Source organism: Talpa occidentalis, unplaced genomic scaffold (assembly GCF_014898055.3).
Source record: "Talpa occidentalis isolate TD23 unplaced genomic scaffold, MPIMG_talOcc4v2.1 talOcc4.2, whole genome shotgun sequence".
Taxonomy (NCBI): Eukaryota; Metazoa; Chordata; class Mammalia; order Eulipotyphla; family Talpidae; genus Talpa; species Talpa occidentalis.
The window spans coordinates 64,566,891-64,589,916 of NW_023602073.1; the positions used below are offsets into that span (position 1 = coordinate 64,566,891).

Below are 23,026 nucleotides of genomic sequence, written 5' to 3' on the forward strand. Positions count from 1 at the left end.
TGCCTATTCTGTTCCCCTCTCTGTCTCTGGTGAATCCTCTCACCCCCACCCTACACCTCTAGCCCGTACCTCTATTCTTGTATGCAGAAGTAAATTTTTTTTTAATATTTATTTATTTATGCAAGCACTAGGTACAGTCAAAGCATGGGAGGGTGAGAGAATTTACCAGAACCAGAGCGGGGAGCAGAGCGGGCAGAAGGACCTAAGTACACTGCTGAGGGGAGCAGCGGGCGGCAGGAGAGGTCTGCGCACCATGTGGGACCCTCCTCTGGTGGCTGGGGAGCAGCCGGGGATCGAACCGGCGCTGCAGAGGCTGTGGGCAGCTTCGCAACCCAGCGCTCAACCGCTGCACCACTGGGGAGGCCCATGTTTGGAACATTTTTATAACTAGATCAACTTGTGGTCCTTTGAGTGTAAAGTAGCTGTAGGGGTGTAAGGAATTGAGGCTTAGGATGGTCTCAGGCAGTCAATTACCAAACTTCTGTCCTCTAAGTCATCCTGGAAGTGTTTGCCCTCCTAGGAATGGAATGTTCTGAGGATAAAGGAGGCTTCTATCTGTACAGGTGCTGGTGAGAGAAGCGTAGAGCCAAGACTGCTCCTGTGGATGCCTGGATTTGGGCAAATCAACCAGGCCAGAGTCTGGAAGTGGGGTGAGATTGTGTGCTGAACGTGGCAGGCAACACAGGAGCTGGACCACAGACTGCAACTTGCAGGGTAGGGGGCCAAAGCCAGTATGTTCTTGAGAATCACTGGAGACTCTTCCATTGTAGATGAGCAAGTGAGCACTCCTGGCTGAGGTATAAGATGGCTATGTAGAATGAATAAGGGGTTGAGCAAGTCTGGTGAGTAAAAAGCTGGTAATCTATGGCTCAGCCGTGCAGACCCCATGGGTGAAGTAGCAGCACGGGCAGCAGTGGGAGAAAGTCCCATCCTGTTCTCTACATTAGCATGCATGGCCTTATGACTAGATCTTGCAACAGGGGGCTTCTTTGCATTTCTGGAGGGACGAGATAGGCCCATAAAGAGCATGAGAAGCCAGGAAAATGCAAAAAACTCTGCTCTTGAGAGTCAGGTCAAGAATAAGGGCATGTCTAGTGGACACTAATAAAGTGTGGATTCTGAGGTTAAGGGGGAGGAGAAGAAGAGAGAAAGGGTCGAGGGAATATAAGGGGTAGAATGGAGGAAGTGTTAAAATTCTTTAACTGTCTTGGGAAAACCCACTAAAAATTACAAATAATTTTTAAAATATATGCAATGTTATGTCAATGTAATTAATATATTTTTTAAGATTAATTTTTTATTTATACAATAGCTGGGGTACAGGCCAGAGGCACGAGGGGGGGGTGAGAGGATTCACCAGAGACAGAGTAGGGAGCAGAGCAGGCAGACAGACCAAAAGCACTGCTGAGGGGAGCAGCAGGCGCGACAGGAGAGGTCTGCCCCGCCATGTGGGAATCTCCCTGGCTGGCCAGGAATCGAACCCGTGCTGCAGAGGCTGCAGACAGCTTCACAGTGCTGTGCTCAACCTGCTGAGCCCAATTAATATGTTTTTAAAAGATTTATTTATTTATGCATACAAGAGTTGGGGTGTAGGCCAGAGATGCGGTGGGTAAGAGGATTCACCAGAGACAGAGTAGGAAGCAGAACAGGCACATCTACTGAAATTCACTGCTGAGGGGAGCAGTGGGCAAGACAGGAGAGGTCTGCTGTGCCAAATGGGTCAGCTTCCTGGCCTGGATCAAACTCATATTGCAGTGGCTGAGGACAGCTTCATAGTGCTGAGACTCAACCCCTTGCGCCACCAGGAAAACCCCTCAATGTAATTATTAAAAAAAAAAAAAAAAATACAGGCATGGTCTGGGCCAGTAAAAGAGGATAGGTCATAATCTCTACACAAAGATTAAGAGGCACCTACAAAGTACAGCAACCCTAGTGTGCTGGGGCTTGGGGGTGGAGTGTGGGGGTGACACTGCTGCCTGTCTTCTGCCTTGAAGGGTTACCCTGGGCCAACAGGATGGTGCTGCTGCAGGAACTGCCAGCAGAACCCTGGGCCACCACACTGCAAAGCAAAGCAGGCATGGGGCCCTCTGTCCATCAGCCTCCTTTGCCTTCTGCTTTGTTGCCCCATCCTGGTTGTACTGACTCTCCTAAGTCCTGGCTTCCTTTACCCCTCATGAATTCTACAGATCTTACTTGATTTCCAATTGGGTTGCATCCCATTAAACCCATGGTAAATCTGAAGTCTCATAAAGTTGAAAAATGCAAATTTAATATGGGCTTCCCTGGTGGCACTGGGGTTAAAGACACAGTGCTATCACGCTATCGCCAGCCACTGAGGCATGAGTTCGATCCCTGGCCAGGAAGGTGACCCACATGAAGCAGCAGACCTCTCCTGTCTTGACCGCTGCTCCCCTCAGCAGTGTATTTCATTCTGTCTGTTCTGTTCCCCACTCTCTGTCTCTGGTGAATCCTCTCCCCCCACCCCCAACTCTGGCCTGTACCCCAGTTCTTGGATGCATAAATAAATTTTTTTTTTTTTTTAAAAAGATTTATTTAGGGCCTCCCCTGGTGGCGCAGCAGTTTAGCCCTGGGCTGCAAAGCTGCCCGCAGCCTCTGCAGCGCCGGTTGGATCCCCAGCCGCCCAGGGAGGGTCCCACATGGCACGACAGACCTCTCCTGCCCTGCCCGCTGCTCCCCTCAGCAGTGTATTTTGTCAGACTGCCTGTTCTGTTCCTTGCTCTGGTGAATTCTCTCACCCTCCTGCGCTTCTGACTGTACCCAGTGCTTGTAAAAATATATAAATAAATCTTAAAAAAAAATAATAAAAAAAAGATTATTTATTTATACAAGAATCAGGGTACAGGTCAGATGTGCGGGAGGGTGAGAGGAGTCACCAGAGACGGAGTCAGAACAGGCAGACTGATGAACTACACTGCTGAGGGGAGCAGCAGGCAAGACAGGAGAGGCCTGCTGTGCCATGTGGGACCCTCCCGGCCAGCAGGGATCAAACTGGCGCTGCAGAGGCTGCGGACAGCTTCGCAGCTCAGCGCTCAACTGCCTGCACCACCAGGGGAGGCCCAAATAAATAAATCTTTAAAAAAAAAAAACAACTCAATATTGCAAATGTAAAAGTCTTTAGTGTTGGTGGTTTACCCTCTTGAGCATGAGGCTAGGCGCTGCGGCTCATTGAGGCTGCCAGCATCACGACAGTATCATGGTTATCGACAGCCGGAGGAAAGACCAAAATACAGAATTTGAAATATAGTTTCTACTGAATGCTCATCACTTTCATACTATTGCCAAGTTGAAAAGTCCTAAAGGTACCCACTGTTTGAGGATAGTCTGTATTCCCAATCTCAGAACTGAGTCATTCCTAGTCCCTTCAGGTCTGTTCCTCTCCCACCATCTGACTCTTCCTTACCCTTTTCTCCCAGTGTTTTCTGTAGCTGCTTTCTCCCTCTTGCCTCTGAGCTGCAAAAACCACAGATTGAGGATGCTTGGGTCACTCATTTCCTCCTCCCCTAAAGGCCCCAGCCAACATGCAGAGCTCTGCCCTGCATTGAGTCTCCCAGCCCCGCCTGCCCTGGCTCGGTGTGGGTGGGGCCAGGGGAGCCAATCCCAGCAGCACAGAGCACACCTCCCCCACTGCGGTGCCACCAGGCCCTCAGGGCTACTTAGGGCCTGGCTTTGGCCACTGAGTGCAATTCTGCTGGGAGGGGCAAAGGCAGAGCAGGGGAGAGAGGGGCCCCCATGGCCTCAGGGCTGCAATCCTATGTTAGTTTATATCCAGATCCTGAAGCGTCTGGGATAGAGTACATATTTAGGTTCTAGGGTCTCACTCACCGTCACCCTACCCACCTTCTCCAGCACTGAACCCACTGGTGCGTGTGGTGGCCAAGAGAGGCCCTCGCTGGCAACACCTTCACCGGGTCAAATGTCCCTCAGAGCACCACAGGGATTCTCCTCCAATTCCACAAATGAGGGTAAGGGAGTCCCACTTGACAATGTCTGAGGGACATGTCATCTGGTGCATGGCGAGGTGGGCTGGGTCTCTGGCCTGCCAGGCAGAAGCACCTGAGCCTATGCCCACCCACCGAGCAGGGGCTGAGAATTCGTTCATGTTCATTTACTCCCCCTGGCGAGAGGGGAATGTTAAGGCACGCCTCACTCTCTCTCCAGTCTGCCACCCTTTTCCTAACACAATGATCCTGGCATGGTCTGCGACAACCAACCCAGAGGGCTCTTCTCCCCTTTCAGTCAGGAAAGCACCCTCCCTATCAAATCCCTAGAAGCCACCAAATGCACACAATCCATGTAGTCAAACTCCTGCATTTTATTTCTGTAGAAAGCTCCAGCCCTTCCTAGCTCTGACCCCATCTCCAGGGCTACCGGAAGGTAGAGAAGCTCTGGGTGCCGGTGCAGGAGGCATAGGGCACACCCCGAGAACGAATCTGGAGGGTGTGGAAAGTGAGTGGAGGGTTGGGGCCCGAGGAGCCTGGGTTCAGAGACTCAGTGTGAGGCTCCATCACGGTCACGGGGACTGCATAGGACAGCGTCTGGGGCCGATCATCGTGGCGTCTCACCGTGCCCCTGCCCAGCAGGTGTAGGATGCAGGAAAGGACATCAGTACTGCTGCAGGCAGACCCCCTCCCAAGGCTGCTGACCAAACCCCTGGGAGGACATGGGCCCTTCTGCCAAGCCTCCAGCACCTGAGAGGAGACAAGGGGACATGATAGGTCAGGCACCACCTACTTCCACTTCTGGCTTCCCCTCGGACCACAAGCTGCCAGGACAAGAAGCCCTGAGGACATTAGGCGCACCCCATCCTTGCTCTTCACCTACGCACGGGCTCCATAATGGACAGATGCTTCCAGTATGGCCCCACTTCCAGTGGCCTGCCCCTCCCACAGCTCCCTCGCAGCTCCGGCCCACCCCCATTTACCAGGCAGACTAGCTGGTCAATATGCAGCCCCTCATCCCCATGGGCCTTGAGGATCCGGACCACGAGGCAGTCTAGCAGGTTCCGTCTCTTCTCCAGGTTCCGCCCCTCCTCATCCTCAGCTTGCAGGTATGTCTGAGGTGGGATGAGCCACACATTGCCCCTCCTTGGCCTGGGCTCCTCGCTGCCATCGCGAACCTTGAGCACCCCTGAAATAAGCATCACTGGATGGGATGCCCACAAGGAGGCAGGCTCTGGCTCAGAGCAGAGGCCTCTGTGGCCTAAGTACCTACCTCCTGGGACATCCTTTGGCTCGTGAAGGTCCAGGGGGCCTCTTGAAGCCGTAAGAGGCCCAATTGCCTGGTTCAGCATGTCTGGAGAGAGCCCCGAGAGTGCTAGCAGACTCTCCACAGAGACCGCCTTAGAGAAGATGGGGGAGATGTTCAGAGTCTCCCTATGGGGTGGTGCAGAGAGGGTGGAGGGGAGGAGGACAGGGGATCAAAGTTTAAAGGAAAGATGAGGGACAGGTGGGAGAGAGCAGGGAGGTGCAGAGGGGCTGGGCCACCTGCAAGTCGTTGAGATACAGCAGCAGCCACATCTGCACGGTGGACACATGTAGGATCTGGTCCCCAAACTGTATTTCAGCCCGGCCTAGCCACGTCCACTGCAGTCGTCTCTGTGGCTCCCGCTCTAGGGCAGGGTAGCTATGATCTGAGAGGAGGTGAGGGAGGAGGGAGTTGGGGCAGGTGAGGACGTACCACAGGTGAGCTTTGTCCCTGCTCCCCTCTGCAGAGTGTGCTGCCAGCGTTGTGGACACAGTGGTCTCTGGCCTGAGCTTTCAGAGCTCAGCCTTCTCTGTGCCCACCTGCTCCCTGGGTAAGCCTCAGACACCTGCAGCCTGCCCTGTGCATAAGCCTGCTCCAGGAGGGCTCTATTAGAGCCTTCAAGTAGATTCACCCCCTTTTTTTAGGGAACCAATATCATCAAGCTAGGAATCAAACTGGAATGTCTGTGAAAGGAAACAATGTCCTCCGGATGAGTATGGGAGCTCCCTGAGGGCAGGGTCTGAGTCTCTCACCCACCTTTGTGACTGCCCAGATCAGGGATCAGCCCCCAGTGGGGAGCTTAGGTTACAGATTTTGCCACTAAAGAAAATCCTCTCTAGTGGCCTCCTGCCTCCATTCCCGACTGCACATTAAGAGAATCCTGGGTTTCATTTTAAGGACTGGAAAGGCAACAGTCAGGGGATCCGGTGTCTGATAGCACCCCCCCTCCACCTCCACAAAGTCCTGCCCTTTCTTCTCAAATCCACCCCATCAAGGCTCCCAACCCAGGGTCCTTCCCAATGTCCCATCCTCTTCCCAGCCCCCAGCTCCCGCCTCCTGGCTCCTCACTCTTGTTGTAGAAGTTGGAGTATCGGTTCAAAGTTCCCCTCAGGTAGGTGGGCAGGCAAGTTCTGGGGTTCAGCGTGTGGCAGATGGTGGCAACAGGCCAGCAGCGTGATGACAAGACCAGCACAGACACTTCAGGCATGGCGCCTTCATAGTAGAGGTCCTCGTTCTCCTCCTCCTCCACGTCTGCCACCGCCGCCCCAGGTTCCTTTGCTTCCTCCTCCGTCCTCCTCTCGTGCTCTTTGCCACTGGCCTCACGGCCCACCTGAAGAGGAACACGGGGTTGCTCACAGCCCACGGACCAACTCTGGATGGCTGCGTGGCTCTCTTCCTCTCTCCTCTCCCATCAGCGAATCTCTCCCCTGCACCCACCTGAATTTTCTTCTCCGAGTCCTCCAGCTTCAGGAGTTCCTGATCGAGCCGCTGGAGCTGGTAGACGTGGAACTGGCGCTGCAGCTCCTCGGAGGTGCTCAGGCTCCGTAACATCTGCTGGGGGAGGCGATTGGGGAAGCAGGGACCGATCTGCTCCAGCACAGCCCCCTCCAGCCAGCTCGTGCCCACGCCCAGGAGACGGTCCGCCATGTAGTGTCTGCAGCACACACAGCCCGGGTCAAGCCTTGGTGTGGGCACACAGTTTGGCCCAGTCCCCCGCTTCTGTACTCCAGGCTACCTGGACCAGGTGCCCAGGCCCGGTTGTCTTTCTGCCTCCCCCACCCAACTCCCAAGATCCATTCTCACTGGTAGTAATGCTCAAAGGTGGTGGCTATCTCCAGGCCAGAGAAAATGAGGACAGTTTCCAGGCATCGCTGCAGCTGCGCCAGCATCTCCATTCCTCGGGCGCCACCAATCCGGCTGCCCTGGATCCGCTGGTCAATGTGCCGGGCAAACTGCTCACTCACCTGCAGGTGGGGAGCATAGAAAACCATGAGTGAGGGAGTGAGGAGATGAGGGCAGCAGTGGAGAAGCTCTGAGGAAGGAGATATGAACGGCTAGCAGCTTCAAAAACTGGCCAATGCTTTTATAAACAGTTTTATCAAGTCTCTAAGAACAGTGGAAGCTAATAATATTAATAAAGATGAAAAATGTTTGTCACATTGAGCATGTCTAAAATAAAACTAATGATAATAATTAAAACAAGGAAACTATTTAGGTATACGGAGGGTCACACTGCAGTGTGACTGATGACATAGTGACCAGAGGCTGAGCGGTGCCCTTTGGTGCCCAGGCTGCTGGTGACAGTTCACTTCAGCATTTGCTTAACTGGGCGTCTCCCTTAGAAGGGCTTGGAGACGGGAGGGGAGGGGCTTGATCTATCTTCAACTCTTATCACAGTGCCTGACACATGTTAAGCACATGTTAAATATTTACACAAGAAGTGGGAATGGTGGATTAAATTATAGTGTATTCATTACATGGAATTTAAGCAAGAGTGAAAAATGAGGATGAATAACAGCACCAAAAAGGCTGTTAATGGCATGGTCAAGAGAAAACAAGACAGGTCCCTCCCTGGTGGTGCAGGGGTTAGTCTCAGCACTATGAAGCTATCACCAGCCACTGCTGTCTGAGTTCAATCCCCAGCCAGGAGGCTTGTCTCGCCCGCTGCTCCCCTCGGCAGTGTATTTCAGTCAGTCTGCCTGTGCTGCTCCCCACTCTGTCTCTGGTGAATCCTCTCACCCCCCTACACCTTTGGCCTATATCCCAGTTCTTGTATACATACATAAGTAAATCTTTAAAAAAAAAAAGCAAGACAGAGCATGTAGCACAGTACATGATGTTAAATCACGCATACCAACAGAAGGAAGGACATTGAGATATGCTGGGGGTCACCGTTTTTTCTTTCTTTTTTTAAATTTTTAATAATATGTTTAAAATATTTTTATTTTTATTTCATTTTTAAAGGTGTGATATGAAGTACAGCTATTTTTTTTAATTAATTAATTTATTTACACAAACACTGGGTACAGTCAGAAGCACGGGAGGGTGAGAGAATTCACCAGAGCCAGAGCAGGGAACAGAACAGGCAGACTGACGAAATACACTGCTGAGGGGAGCAGCGGGCGGCAGGAGGGGTCTGCGCGCCATGTGGGACCCTCCTCCGGTGGCCGGGAAGCAGCCGGGGATAGACCCGGCGCTGCAGAGGTTGCGGGCAGCTTCGCAACCCAGCGCTCAACCGCTGCGCCACCAGGGGAGGCCCAATGATACGTTTATATACCAGTGCAGTGCCTTGCTGAAGGGGAATGGAAGGCGGGTCACGTTGAGGTAGTGGGGGAGGGAGAGGCGCAGGGGAGGCTTACATGGGCAGCTTTGAGGAAGGGGAGCTTCAGCAGGGCACCAGCACAGCCGTTCTGCAGCGCCAGCAAGAAAGCTGCCCGTGGGCCAAACAGCTCAGAGCTTGACTTATGCAGATGACTGAAGTGTTCACAGTAGCGTGGCACAAAGTCGTCATCCCGCCAGTGTGAGGTCAGGAAATGGTTGACCTGGAGGGGAGGGAAGAGGAGGTAGCGTGAAGAGGTGACTCCACATGCCACCCCCTATTCCAGGGACCAGCCTCCCTCCCCCCCCACACCTGCCCTGCGCACCTGCTCCTCCACCACAGACCGCCAGCAGCGGGTCAGGTTTCTCATGATGCTGCTGGGCAGTCCCCGAGTAGCCAGGGAGCTCCAGTCATGGCTTCTATTTCTGCCCTCTATGGAGACAGAGGAAGGGGTCGGGGCGAGGTGGGGGCAGACCCTAAGCTCTGGATCCCCATTCAAGGGTGAGCCCTGAGGCCTTTCCTGACTTGCTGCTACCTGAAATGATGCTCCTGGGTGGGGGTGACACAAGCTTGGAGAATATATAAGCTGAGCATGCCGGGGGGGGGGGGGAGGTGAGGAGGGACAGAAGCCTGCAGTATGTGTGTGCGTGGTGGAGGGCATGGGGAAACGTTCCTAACTGAGCTCCTGCAGGAAGCCCAGCACTCATGGAGCCCAATTCCCAGTACTCACTGGGGCGAGCAGTGGTCACCACCAGAGGGGGCGCCTCACAGGGCTCCACGTGCACCAGCAGGTGGGTGAGGCGGCGCACTCTTGAGGAGAAAGCTGCTGCGCGGCTCTGGGGGTTGTGGGCAGCCTCCCGACACTCCAGGTACTGGTCCAGCAGCCAGCCCAGGGGGCTGATGCCGTCCTCATCTGGAGGCCAGGAAAAACAAGGAAGGGCATGACTCCAGGGCAGCAGGGAGACACTAGGCTGGGCTGGACGGGAAGGCAGAGAAAGAGCAATCGACAGTGATATGGGGGTGGCAGTGAGGGGGGGAGGCAGGTCCCTTCTGATTGGTTAAGCTGGCACCTGGGAGACATGGGAAAGGAGGCGGTCCGGGGCTGTGAGGAAAGTGGCACTAGGGCACATAGGTACCAAAGGGCCAATGGCATCATCTAGGTGGCTTAAGGCTAGAGTAAGCAGGAGCTGACTAGTGGGGAAAAGCAATGGGATGGGAAGGGGGCTGGGGGTCGGGACTGTTACCGGGGGAAGTGATGTTCTGCACCAGGGGGCTGACCAGGGCCTCCCAGCAGGTCTTGCCCAGTGCCTGGGCAGCTTCATTGTCGGGGAGGAAGTGATCAGCAAAATTCTGCTCCTGCCGCAGAGCCCCATTGAGTCTGGGGATAAGGGTGGGGGAAGGAAGGCGCCAGGGATGAGAGGCATAAATCACCCCGGTATCCACTCAGCCCAAGACTGCCGGCTAAGCCCCAGTAGCCAGACCGAAACCCCAAGCCCCACCCCCACCTGTGTTAATAGACACATCCCATTCCCAGCCCACCAGACAAATCTCTTTATTTTCCCTTCCCCAACACAGAACACTCCTGCCCCCTCCCCAAGCACATCAGACCCCTCCTCCATCCTCCTTCCTTTGTGTCCCTGGTCCACAGTCATCTGTAACATGCCTGCCTCTCACACACACCTAGAACTCAGGTGCAGGAGGCTCCTGCGGTCCTCGGATATGTCCTGGCTCCAGGCCTGCGCCCGAACCATGTAGAAGAGACGTGTGTGACGGCACAGTTGTTCCCTGAACACTGGCCAGAACGTGGGCTTGGGGCCCAGGATCTCCAACCCCCGAATGCGAGTGTCAATGCCGCCCTGCAAAGCACACAGGCCTATTATCACCTGCTCCATGTCCTCCTCAAGCCTCACCCTGGAGCGGCCTGTGACCAGGCAGGCGCACTGACCCAATATCAGCAACAGTGACAGGGCCTAGAGCCCCTGCCCAGGACCATGCCCCATGACCCTCCCCTACCTGCTGGCAGCGCTTTATGCGGATCTGTATGATGGGCCAGAAGCGGTTCAGATTCTCCAAAAGGATCACCCGGCTGGCGGAGGGCATCACGTTGACCTGGCAGGGGGCAGAAAAGGGCTGTCACAGTGTGGATAGAAGTGTCCAAAGCACCCACATCTGCAAGCATTCCCTCCTTGCGTCTCCCTTCCCCCAGCCCTGGGATGTGTGGGGTCCCGAGGAAGGGGTCCTAACGCCTCACTGCTTAGGGCCTGATGCAGTCACAAAGGCACAGGGATAAAGAATACGACTTTCTACAGGGCTCAAAACAGGGAGGAATTCAGGGATCTAGAGGTCTGGGCAAGAGGGTACATCCTGTGAGGGGTGGCCCAATGGCACAGAGGTCCCTACCGAGTTGAGTTCTGTGTTAAGGGAGCTGGTGCTGTCGCCGCCGAGCACCACCACTCTGGCCGGCATGTAGCTTGAGTCTTCGCCAGCCACCAGCAGATTCAGCTGCCTGGGAGCAGGTAAGAGGAATCATTAGGAACCGGAACCAGTCATATGCCCTTGCAGGCAGGCCCAAGGGGACTCTTCAGTCATGTTCAGGGGATGCTGCTCCCCGCCAAGACAAACACAGGGGACTCATGAGAAAGTGTATGTGCGGCTCAGCATGGGCATGGAGCCTGTTACCTGACGAGGACGCCCTGGCGCATGTGCAAGGTGATGTAGTGGGAGCCGGCGCTGCCGTTGGACTCCCAGTAGGTTTTGGGGTTGCGGTCTGTCAGCTTGCTGGCCCGGTGGGGGTTGGAGGACACCTCCACCTTCTCCCAGCACTTGTCCTCCTTCACTTCCACACTGGAGCCTGGGGGCAGGTGGGAAGGGGGTGGGCTCACAGCCTGGAGGGTTGAGAGAAGAAAGGGAAGGGACGAGGGAGCAGGCAGGGAAGGGGCGAACGGATGCTGGGGTGGGTGTCGGGAGAAAGCAGAGGGGCGCACGAACCCTGGCACAGGTGCCTGAGGAACACGTCAAAGAAGGGGATGTTGATGGGTCGGTGGGTTCGTCTGTGGTCTTCGATCTGGCCCAGCACCATCTGCAGCCATGACAGAGAGAGAAGCAGTGCGGGAGGAGGCAGGGACACAGAGAAACACATGGAGAAAAGGCCCAGCAGCAGAGGGACTTCCTCCAGGCCCAGACAGAGAGGGGCACAGGGGAAGAGGGTGCAGGACAAGAGCCCCCGTGGTCAAGACATAGCTGTTGTTCCCAGTTGCAGGAACAGCTCCCTTCTCCCTGACCCCACTGTTCTGGTTTCATACTCTTTCCCAGCTCTGAACCCACAGCTTCCCCCCACTTCTTCCTGACCTGGATGCAGCCTCCCAGGATGTTGGTGGTGAGCTTCCGATAGAGGTGGGCGTGCTTCTCACACTTGAACACCATGTCCCGCAGCTCCTGAGCCAGCTCCAGCTTGCCCAGGTGCTTTTCCAGGGCCTTGGAGATGGCATCTCGGGCTCCCAGCTGATTCAGCACCACGGCGTAGTCCCTGCTCACTGAGGTCAAGCGGTGCAGGAAGAAAATCAGTTCCTGGAGCACCTGGGATGGGAATGAGGAGGTGACGGTTGGGAACAAGGCCCAGGCCACAAGGGCATCTTCATCTTTACTTCCCTACACAGCGGAAAGTAGGAGGACAGGCGGGGGTGGGGGGAACGTGAGCGCCCGGTGACATAGGAGAACCAAAACCAAACAGAAATGGGAAAGGCAGGAGCTCCCCTGCCACTCTGGGTTCTCAGCTACTGACTGGCAATAGGGATAGAGACCACCCAGATTTGTTCTTTTCAGGCCCCGCTGTCCCAAGAACCAACTGCAGGGCTATGTTGTGAGATGCTCAGACCCCCAAGCACAGATACCTGGCACACGGGATGGGGCCAAGAGGGGCTGGCTGTGCTTGGACACACAGAGTGCCCCTGTCACCATGACAGACCCCTTGCCAAGCATCTGTGCCCAGGACCTTCATTCCCCTTTCTCTTACATGCCAGCCAAAAAGGAGTCACTGAGGCTCTTAATATTTTTAAATATATATAAAAGCACACATAGTTCATTTCGCAAAAAAAATATATGTGTGGAGGGAAACACAGAAGGTGACATGAGTTAATACAAGTGGTTACTAATAGGAGTGTGGAGGGGGCATTAGAACAGGGACTGGGGTGGTGTGAGGTTTTTCAGTGTATACCTTATTATATCATTTTGATATGTGAACCGTGGGAATGTATTACCTATTTAAAAAAATGAAATTCAATTTTAAAAACAAAACCCAAAGCAAGAGCAAATGCTCCATTGCATCCTCCAGAGTCCTGCCCAAGGGGTCGGCCTCCCCAGAGGCTGCCTTCTCCCTGCAGCCCCTTCCCGCTGCAGGGCAGGGGTACCTCTCGATCAGTGTCTGGGGACCGCAGGCAGGTCATGCAGGCATCCATGGCCTCATGCCAGGGGAGCAGCAGGGCCTCAGGGATATCCGCCAACTGCTTCAGGATTCTGGGGAACAGGAGGTGGGAGGAGAGATAATCAGCCAGCCTCGAGACCTGATTGCCCGAACCTGCCTTGAATCTCCCCCTCACCTGAGAACGGCCAGGTGCAGGGCCCTGTTGGCAGCTGGGGTGTCAAGGCTCTGCATGAGCACCAGGAAGGGCTGGGGCTGCCGCAGGAGCTGTTGGAGGATCGGCTTGACCTCACTCTCCTGGGCCCCCTCTGAGCTGAAGGCTCGTTCCAGGTCCTGGAAGATCTTCCCAGTTGGACCATAACCCTCCACCAGATGCTGCAGGGGAGTGCTGGGGCACTGAGCTGAGGGGTCTTTTGCTATAAGAAGGAGGAAGCCAAAAAGGAGAGACAGATTCATAAATCTCAATCTTATTTCCCAATTTTTCCTAAAAAATTTAGATTTTTGTCTTAAAAGATAGGTTTGGAGGGGCCTCCCTGGTGGCACAAAGGGTTAAGTCTCAGCACTATGAAGCACGAGTTCGATCCCCGGCCAGGGAGCTGACCCACATGGCGCAGCAGACCTCTCCTGTCTCGCCCACTGCTCCCCTCAGCAGTGTATTTCAGTAGATCTGCCTGTTCTGCTCGCCACTCTGATGAATCCTCTCACCCTTCTGCCCCTCCTCTCTGGCCTACACCCCATCTCTTGTATGCATAAATAAATAAATCTTTAAAAAAAAAGTTAGGCTTGCGAATCTCATAATAATACTAAGTGTACTTATAAGAAGATAGCTTCATAACAAATTTTAAATTTTATATTGTTAAAATAGCAGAGTGTTTCCTGTCTGCAAAGAGCAGGGCATCTCCTTACATCTGAAAGCATGCAATAAAGTTAAATATGAGGATTTTTGAAGGCTCAAATCTTTTTCAAGTTTCTAACTTCACAGTCTCCTTTATTCTTTGAGGGACCACAATGGCTGTGCCTCCATTGATTATTTATCTCTAAGTTTCAGATTTTTCCTTAGGTGCTATGTCTTCCAGATAGGATTGCATATAAATCTGCAAAGATCTCTCTCCCAGGCCGATGCCCTCCTAGAGGCCAGTCTGCAGAGCTGCTTTGTCTGTCTGGTTCCCACCTTTCACTTTGGCTGCATCTGCTGATTCCTGAGGTTGGTTCTGGGCTTCTAGCAGGGATGGGTAGACCAGCTGCCCTGCCAGGGCCTCGGGCCCATATTTCCTGTAGACACGGCAGTTGAGCAGGTCCCTGAGAGCGCTGTCATCGAGTCGCTGAGGCAGAGCCAGCAGCAGGTCCTGTGCCAACTCCATGGGCACAGCCAGCTCAGCCAGGATCTCATCATCCAGAATCTGTCACCAGGGAGAATTTCTCAGTGCAGGCATCCCAGCAAGCACAGAGGCTCCAGGACACTCGTAAGGGCAGGGACCTCTGTCTGTACTTTCTCCATCCTGAACCTCCCCTGGTTGGCAGCTGGCTCCTCCCATCGGGTTACCAACACCTCCAAACATTCTAGACCCCTGCTCTGCAGTCCCTTACTCTATCAACCTCTGCTTCCCATCCAGGGTCTTCTGAGTGCTCTATCACAGACCCTTCAACCCCTGTGTGTCTCCAAGCCAACTCTACCTCTCCATCCAGGTTTTCCTGGAGAATCTGGAGGACCTCCTGATGGTCAGGTCCATCCAGCTTCTTGATGAAGAAGAGGAGCTCCCACCACTCGGCCTGGGTCAGGTGTTCACTCTCCTCAGCGTCCTCATCCTCAGGCAGCACGTAGGGCACGGCGTAGAGCTCTGCCATGGGCTTCCACCGCCAGGAGGGCAGGGCTGTGGGGATGGGCCAGGGGCAGTGATGTCGCTGCCCATAAGGAACACTTTTCCTCTGCCCAGAGCTCACCCCTGCTCCCCCTCTGGGCTCACCTATACCCAGCGCTCCACTGATCACTGCCCCCCGGTACTCCTCAGCCTCGACCACGTCCTCAATGTCTTCCTCAAAGCCCAGGATCTCCAGCATGTGCCAGTGCACCCAATAGGTGCGGCCCGTTGACTCCCACAACACCTGGAGAGTAAGGGGCCAAGAGAGAGGTAAGACTCACTTAACATCTGACTGTAGACCAAAGATAGAGACAGTCTCTATCTCTCCAAATAGTAAAACACTGGCATTTGGAGAACATGAATATACATATAGAACACGCTCTCCTCAACCTGTTTTTGATAGCTTATGTCCCTATTCTTCCTCTTGGCCCCAACCACCCTGCCTCCCTGACCCTGACCTTTGGGTCTTTCTCTATCAGTTTTTTTTTTTTTTCCTGAGAGTGAGTCTTCTTGACCTCATAGCTTCCTAAACCCAGATTTTTGTCAGGCATCCAAAAGGCCCCCCTCATTGCAAACCCCCTCTCACCATCCCAGTCTTACTGATGGATTCTATTTCAGAGGCCCCTGCATAAAGCCCCAGCTCTGCCCCACCCAAGAGAGATCTCCACATCACACGGGCTCACCTGCACAGGGGGCACGCCATTATTGCTCTGCCGGAACTCACCCTCGTCACCGGCACTGATCTCTTCGTAATCATCCAGCATCCGCACTCGCATCCCTGGCTGCAGGGTGTCCCGCACATACAAGGCATAGGTATTGCCACTTGCAAACTCAGAGCGAGGGCGAAAGCGCCTTGACCTCCTGAGGGAGGGCCGAGAATGGGCAGCGGGGAGCCCTGGGCCTGCTTCTGCTGACTGGGGCTGGAAGATGGAACAGGAGGACCGTGTGGAGGGCCCCTCCTTGCTTGAAGCCCAGTCCCAGCGCATGGCCTGCACCAGCTCTGAGATCAGGGTGCCCATGGCCATGCAGAACTCCAGCTCCAGCCGACCCCTCTCCCCACTCAGCTCCTCAGGAGCAGCGTTGTTCTGGGCTCCGGCTTCCGTAGCACTGTCATTTAGCTGATCCAGGAGGGAGGTGACATACAAATAGTGCTTTACCAGGGAGAAGAGCAGCCTTCCAGGGACCTGTGGGATACAACCTTTGGCTTAAGGTCCACCTTGTTCCAGCGTTAGCCTCTCTTACCACACTGCCCACTGTGGACAGATGCAAAGGTATGGTGCCTAGATTTGTTCACAGCTCCCCACCCAATCCCTCCACAGAATACCTGTGGCAGCTGAATGCCCTCGAAAGACATGGGGTGTTCAGCGAGTGTGGCCTGTGCAAACAGAGCCAGCAGAGCACAGCGGCTGTCAAAATCCAGTTGTTTCTCAATGGCCTCTTGCTGGCTCAGAGACAGAAGAATCTGGGTCCGGGTTCCTGTAACCCACACTCCAATCAGTAACTGCTCCCTAACATCACCCTTCCCAGGATCTTTCTGAGGCCTTCTGCTCCCTTTGTTACATTTTTTCCCCCCATCACACACTAGGAATGGCATGATTTGCTGGATAAATCAGAACTATTTTACTCTTAACAGTCTAATAGTCTAAACTCTTCCTCTGCATAGAAAGCCAATTAACATGAGGTTCTTGGGGATTCAGTCCTTTCTCTGCAGAGTCGCCCCCACCCACCTCCCCTTCTTCCAAAGAGAAGGACAACAAATCATTTACGTACTGATGAGATCAGAGGCTCCTGCCACAGTGTCCTGTGAGGCCCCGAGCCGACCCAGCCCTTCTTCTGCTCCCCCTTCCTCCCCACACTGCCCCTCACCAGCATCATGGGAGGCCAGGGCTTGTATCATCCGGCCCGCGCTCCAGCGGATCTGATAGTCAGGACTACTCAACATGTGCATGAGCAAGTCCAGGACCCTTGGGTCTTTGAAGACCCCAGTGAGGGGCTCGATGCTGGCGTAGGCGCTGAGCACGTGCACAGTGTGAAGCAGGGGAGCAGGAGGGGTGCTGCCCACACACTCCTCCAGCTGCCGAAGGGCCCTCTGAATCAGAGACTTCACATCTGTTTCCATCTCTACCAGCACAGATTTGTCGAGGGTCCCAGCCTCCCCTGCAGTCTCCGGGGAGGGCGCGATGACCTGGCCATCCTCGCCCAGCATCTTGTGGCAATTGGCATAGATCTCATCGTTGGACATCCACAGCAGGATGTGCTCAGCTTTGCAGTCCACTTGGCTAGCACCTCCGTCCCCATCATCCCCACGCCTGAGGATGAGCCAGCGGATCTGGTACTCAGGATGCCCATCGTGGCCCACACGCTGGCGGATCAGTTCATCTGGATAGGCATGCAGGCCGGGGCCCAGGGGCACTCTGAATTCCCTGTAGCGGAGCTCCCCCACCATCCTGGCACCTGGGACACACAAGGAAAAGAGAACAGGCAAGCAAATGAAAGTGAGAGGGTGAGAGGGGAGGTCAGCAAATCAAGGGCATCTACGAGTTGGGGAAGCAAATGCGGCAACAGCTGTTGGTCTGGGGCGGGGGTGGAGGAGTAAAGCAGAGCCCAGGAGTTGCCTGCTGCACACAGAGTGGGATCAGGCCTAGGCAGAGGAACATAAGGGTGTTTGTTCTGGGAGAACACAAAATTTGGGTGCTAAAAGGAGGGTCCAAGACCCCACAGCCTGGAGTGGATTGTTTTGGGGCAGTGGGAAGGGGATAGTGCGGGTAAAGCAGGCTTGGGGTTACAAGTGAATCTTATAGGCCTGGAAGTAGGGGGGACAGCAACCCTGGGAAGAGGGCCTGCAAAATGCAAAGCAGGATGGGGGGAGCGGTGGGGAGTGAGCGCTTGAGTGCATATGGAAAGGGGTGCTACCTCCAAAAGTGGAAGGACGTAAGTGTGAGTCGCAGGGTTAAGAGACCCAGAAAATTGACGGTGAAATGAGGGTGTATGGAGCGATGGGCTTGGAGGAGGGGCTGGAGGAGCGGATGACTGGAGGCCCGGAGTGGCAAAGCCGATGGGGGGACGCGAGGCCCAGGACAGGGTGCACAGGAGACCGGATGGGTGAAGGAAGGGTGCGAGGCTTGGTGACAGGGGCTCAAAATCCCGAAAAGCTGGGGCACGCGCGACAAGATGGGGTCGGAGGGTAGGCCGGATAAACCAGAATCCCAAGTCATGGTGGAATGGGGGGCCGCGGGGCTCGATGGGCGAGCAGACGGAGGAAAACCCAGGGTAGGGGCAGGGGGCCGCGGCGGGGCTCTGGCCACCTCAGAAGTCGACGGGGGTCCTGGCGCGAGGCCTGTCCTTCGCAGGGCTAGGGACGTGGCGCAGGCGATGGCGGCGGCGCTGGCGGAGATTTGGGCCGCGCCTGGGCCCCCGAAGGGGTCGAGGAGGAGAGGCGGGCGGGGGCGTGCCTCTGCGGGACGGGAGGGCAGGCAGGGGGCGTGGCGCGCGGCGCTGAGCGCTCCGGGGCTGGGCCTCTGTCACCGCCTGCCCTGCTCGCGCGCCGAGGCGGGCCGGGGCGGGGCGGAATTCGGTCCCAGCCCCCGAGGACGCTGCCAGCCCAGCCCAGCTCGGCGGGCTCCGCCGCCCGCCTGCAGCTGCAGCTCATTTCCGCCAGGCCCAGCGGAAAGCTAGGGGCCCTCGGAGAGCGCCGGGGCGGAGCCGCCCGTGCCACCTCGGCAACGCTCAGCACCTCCTCCTTCGTGCCGCCCTTTCCTCTTCCTTTTCATCCTCCCTCCTGCCACCGGAAGTGCCTTCCCGGGTTCCCAAAGTCAGGACTGGAAAAGACCTTGGAGGTCATTTATCGTCCCGGCACCCCCTCCCCCATTCCATATAAAGGAGCTGAGGCCAGGAGGATGGCTGCAAATGAGGGGGTGTAGTCTCAGTCTTTGCTCCGTATTCTTTCCTTGCTTCTTACCCACACTTGTTTGCGCCTTTCCTTTACCGGGTGCAGTATGTACCTTCCCGCTCCCCGCCAAAACAGTAACCGATAAAATAGGGGGTCATTTTATTAAAGTCCAGACATCAGCTTTGGGCAGCAGCTGTGGGAAGATTCACATAACTCTTCATGGGGGGCAGTGGTCGAATCTTTCGGCCTGCCCAGCCCCCTTTGCGATGCCATAGTCCACTGGAAGGTCTCTTGCCCAGCCAGCGATTCCGCCCGGCCTTGCCAATGACTCGTTTATTATGATCAACGTTGGATACTCGTCCCACTATTGCTGTGCAGGTTTCCAGCACCTGACAAAGAAAGCAGACAGAGAATGCACTTTGGGGGGGTAAGGCTGACAATGCTGAAGCTATGGACTCTTGGGAGGCTTCTACACTCCTTGAAAGAAGGGACAGGACAGGGGGGAAGCATAACTTAATTGAACCTGGGGCCTCCCTGGTGGTGCAGGGGGTTGAGCCAGAGAGAAACCCACATGGCGCGGCAGACCTCTCCTGTCTCGCCTGCGGCTCCCCTCAGGAGTGTATTTCAGTCAGTCTGCCTGTTGTGTTCCCCGCTCTGTCTCTGGTGAGTCCTCCCCCCCATCTCTGGCCTGTACCCTAGCTCTTGTATGCATAAAAAAATCTTAAAAACAAACAAACGAACAAACAAAAAAACTGAACCTGAGAGTAGGTTCCATAGTAGTTGAAAGGACACACTTCCTTCCCACTATTCCTTATGGTACCAGCCTCACAAGGCATGCCTAGTTACACAGATCCAACTAAGGAACTTTGTAACACAAAATACCTGGGAGCTATCCTGCCCAGGAAGGAACATTCCCAAAATTCCTCCTCTGCAGATCCCTCCCCACCCACACACCTGCATCTGCCTCTTAGAAGGTAGCTGGATGATGGCTGTCCCATTCACCTTCCGTAGCAGCACACCACAGGTTCCTGGGGGAAGGGAAAAGCAGCTTTGCACTCTCCACAAAGGAGGAAGTGGTAGGGGAATTCACAGCAGGATATTAACAACTCTTCCACCCCCCCACTATTCTTGCTTTGCCATTTAGGAAAAGATACACTGAAGCAGGTGCATGTTAAGTTTTAGGTCAAAACACAAGCACTTCTTCATCTTCGTTTTCCTTGTTGGCCCATGGGTTCAGAGAATTGTGACCTCAGATTCCCTTTACCTTCCACACTGTAAGAGCCCCAAGTTCCTCCTTTCTTCATACCTGCGGCTCGGATATACTGGGCCCCCCGGCCTGGCTCACTCTCCACATTGTTGATAAGTGTCCCCACAGGCAAGGCCCCAAGAGGATGTGCATCCCCTTCCCGGGCAGCAACTAGAAGACAGAATTTCATCAGCACCAAAACCCTTGGCGCCTCCCAGCACCGCTGCCCCCCACATCAGGTGGCCATGTATCACCTGCCATTCGACCTATCTGATCAGAGTTCAGGATTATATCTCCAGCCTGCATGTTTTCTGTGGCAATGATCCAGCGTTTCCGTTTGCCCCCAGCAACCAGAGCTATGTCTGCCGACCTAGTCAAAGTGAGAGACAGGTGAGCAAACCATCTAGGTATCTCACATCTTTTGAAAAGTCACAGAGCAGTTATTTAGGCACGCATCATCACCGCATATCCCAAACTTGCCTACAGGGATCATAACGGACGATGATGACCTTCTCCTCAAAGGGTCCTGGCTTGGTTTCCTCCTCAGGCCGGAAACGCAGAAAGTCAATCATGCGATAACGTTGCTTGTGGCCCCCACCAATACCATGCACTCGGATTCGGCCTGTGGTCAGGACAGTGAATCAGATGAATCAGCTTCCAGCAATGGGAACAGGTCTGCCCTGGGCAGAGGGCAGTGCTTCCCACATTATGACACACAAACAAAAAATAAAAAATTAGAACAGCAACAAGTAAGTGGGGATAGGAAAACACCTATAGAATGCTTTGCAAAAACAATTATATGATTATGGAACTGTAACTTCCAGATAAAAATCTCTTCAAATTACCAATTTAGTAATAGTGTAAAATTTCAAGTAAATAGTACTCAATTTTTTCCTTTCCTTTTTTTTTTTTGTAGATTTATTTATTTATACAAGCACTGGGTACAGTCAGAAGCGCGGGAAGGTGAGAGAATTCACCAGAGCCAGAGCGGGGAACAGAGCAGGCTGAGGGGAGCAGCAGGCAGCAGGAGAGGTCTGCGCGCCATGTGGGACCCTCCTCTGGTGGCTGGGCAGCAGCTGGGGATTGAACCGGCGCTACAGAGGCTGCGGGCAGCTTCACAACCCAGCGCTCAACCGCTGCGCCACCGGGGAGGCCCAATAGTACTCAATTTCAACTTCTATAACCTTCTGTAACCTTTGAAGGTTTGAAGAAAAATATGATACTTCCTGTATGTGGCCAGGTATTTCAACTACCTAGATTGTCATTGGCACACAGACCACTTGCCTATTGCTTTATATTCTACTCGGGCTTACACACATACTACATGCAGAAGTCTACTAACTGCTTTTAACTTATATTTCTCTGCCTTACAATGTGTTAAGTATAATAATATACAGATCTTGGGTTCTACAGTGTTCCTCCTTTATTACTTAATTTCTCTTGCTCCCACCTGTGTGGTCTCGACCCCCAGATTTCCTCATCTTCACTGGTGTAACCGTATACTTGGTACGACTCTTCCAGGACCCAAGGTTGGCACTAAGAGCCACAGATGTAAGGAATGGGCGGCAGGGGAGCAACATCGAGGCAAAGGGCAGCTGGAGGACGGCATTATTTGTTACCTAGAGATAAACAGAAAACTCCTTCGCTTGAAAGCTTATTAAAGAAGCATCAGAGAACAAAGGAAGAGGACACAGATGAAGTTTAGATTATAGCCCACTTCTTCCTTCAAGTGTCAAACCAGCTGTCCAAAAACACCCGTCACAGCTTGCACAAATAGCAGCGCAGAATGTTTATCCAGGTGTATGTGTTGATTACCTCTCCTCTCACTCACCTCTGAAGTATTTCTTCAATGGAATGTTCTGCACTGGTGCATCTCCTTCAAATCTTACTCAAAGCTCCCCTTCTCCAGAGAACTTTTCCTAAACAACTTCCTTTTGTAGAGTAGGTAACTTCTACACATCCATGTACCACCATCAACACCAACCATCTACATTATGCTTCTGGGAGTTTTTCAGATATAGGTGGAGGAGAGGGATCATTTCTGTACTGTTCCCCACTGTATTCAAGCATTTCACAGAGCAGGTTGCTTTGGAATTTTAAGTATGCATCTGCCAATCTTCTACCATTAGCCCCAGAGAAGCAAGATTTACCACTTCTCTTTTCTGTGTCTCACCAATTGCCCACTAGGGACCTTGTGATACTTCATTTTAGGCTTTTATTCATGGTCTGTAGCCTCACATTCTGTAATTTCAGCAATAACTTATCCTTAATGGTTAAGAGCCCAGACTCCTTAATTCCCAATAGCTGGTGTATGATCTTGCCCCGTTTATCCATTTTCGCATATGTAAAGTGGGAATAACAATTCTTACGAGTAATTAAAAGGAGTTCACTTATTTAAGACGTCTATTACTTATACTTGACTTAGGATAGGTATTCAATGAATATCAGTTATTACTGAAACTGTACAACCGGTGTTCTGTAAGTCACTTTCACCTCTAATATCTCATCCGAAGAATCCCGAGGTCCGAAGAAACAGCAACACTTACAAAACTGAAAGCCAAGGCTGAGAGTGACTTATTCGAGGTCACCGGCCAGCGTGAGTTCTCACCAGGCTGACATTCCCCGCCTCCCATCTCAGGGTGTCCCCTCTCGGCGCACCGGAAGGAAACAGCCTCATTCCCGGGTAAAGTGAATTACCTGGGAGCCCGGGAACAGGCTCTGGCTTGGAACAGCGGCCGGGGGCGTCAGGCTCAGGGAACCCAGAGCGCGGGTTAGTGCCCGCAGGGCCATGAATGTGGCCAGGCTCCACGGGGCTCAGCAGGCCACCATTACCTTCAGCCAGGTCTCCCGGCGCTGACGGATGACGCTAACGGTTGCAAATGCCGTCGCTCTCTCCTACGTTAAGGAGGCGGGCCGAGAATCCGACAGCAGCTGGAGCCACACCTCCTTTCTGCCTTTCGCTAGACCAGAGCCAATCCTCGGACTTCTACGAGGTCGCGTGACTGGACCATAGGCCCCGCCCCGCGGAGCC

At 53.9% G+C, this 23,026-nt stretch overlaps 2 protein-coding genes across 3 annotated transcripts; both read right to left on the reverse strand.

Moving 5' to 3' along the window:
• Positions 1 to 3,139: 3,139 nt before the first annotated feature.
• On the reverse strand, positions 3,140 to 18,288 carry CUL7 (cullin 7). Of its 2 annotated transcripts, none has more exons than XM_037519742.2 (26): positions 18,166 to 18,288; positions 16,631 to 17,314; positions 16,185 to 16,336; positions 15,544 to 16,044; positions 14,966 to 15,104; positions 14,676 to 14,872; positions 14,173 to 14,401; positions 13,180 to 13,417; positions 12,991 to 13,096; positions 11,933 to 12,160; positions 11,573 to 11,663; positions 11,264 to 11,435; positions 10,985 to 11,090; positions 10,598 to 10,693; positions 10,265 to 10,440; positions 9,829 to 9,962; positions 9,315 to 9,497; positions 8,910 to 9,016; positions 8,625 to 8,807; positions 7,069 to 7,229; positions 6,703 to 6,919; positions 6,334 to 6,595; positions 5,505 to 5,650; positions 5,233 to 5,359; positions 4,943 to 5,148; positions 3,140 to 4,709 (listed from the first exon to the last, which is right to left on the reverse strand). In XM_037519742.2, the coding sequence occupies exons 2-26, from the start codon at positions 17,304 to 17,306 to the stop codon at positions 4,386 to 4,388; spliced, it is 5,157 nt and encodes a 1,718-aa protein (XP_037375639.1). In that variant the 5' UTR covers positions 17,307 to 17,314; positions 18,166 to 18,288; the 3' UTR covers positions 3,140 to 4,385. The 2 variants fall into 2 exon arrangements, with proteins under 2 accessions (XP_037375639.1, XP_037375640.1); XM_037519743.2 differs by having other exon boundaries at positions 3,141 to 4,709; positions 16,727 to 17,314; positions 18,166 to 18,287.
• Positions 18,289 to 18,731: 443 nt separating this feature from the next.
• MRPL2 (mitochondrial ribosomal protein L2) lies at positions 18,732 to 23,023 on the reverse strand. The gene is made up of 7 exons (XM_037519749.2): positions 22,693 to 23,023; positions 21,446 to 21,614; positions 20,476 to 20,617; positions 20,250 to 20,365; positions 20,056 to 20,166; positions 19,704 to 19,777; positions 18,732 to 19,138 (listed from the first exon to the last, which is right to left on the reverse strand). The coding sequence occupies exons 1-7, from the start codon at positions 22,783 to 22,785 to the stop codon at positions 18,926 to 18,928; spliced, it is 918 nt and encodes a 305-aa protein (XP_037375646.1). The 5' UTR covers positions 22,786 to 23,023; the 3' UTR covers positions 18,732 to 18,925.
• Between the last annotated feature and the right edge of the window lie 3 nt (positions 23,024 to 23,026).

Coding starts and splice junctions, on each gene's coding strand:
- CUL7 (XM_037519742.2), bottom strand. CDS start 17,306: ATGGTGGGGGAGCTCCGCTACAGGGAATTCAGAGTGCCCCTGGGCCCC. Junction 16,337..16,630: donor AGGAGCCTCTGATCTCATCA/GTACGTAAATGA, acceptor TGTGGGTTACAG/GAACCCGGACCCAGATTCTT. Junction 5,651..6,333: donor CTCCAACTTCTACAACAAGA/GTGAGGAGCCAG, acceptor ACCTCCTCTCAG/ATCATAGCTACCCTGCCCTA.
- MRPL2 (XM_037519749.2), bottom strand. CDS start 22,785: ATGGCCCTGCGGGCACTAACCCGCGCTCTGGGTTCCCTGAGCCTGACG. Junction 21,615..22,692: donor GCCTGTTCCCGGGCTCCCAG/GTAATTCACTTT, acceptor GTTTATCTCTAG/GTAACAAATAATGCCGTCCT. Junction 20,167..20,249: donor TCAGATAGGTCGAATGGCAG/GTGATACATGGC, acceptor TCTGTCTTCTAG/TTGCTGCCCGGGAAGGGGAT.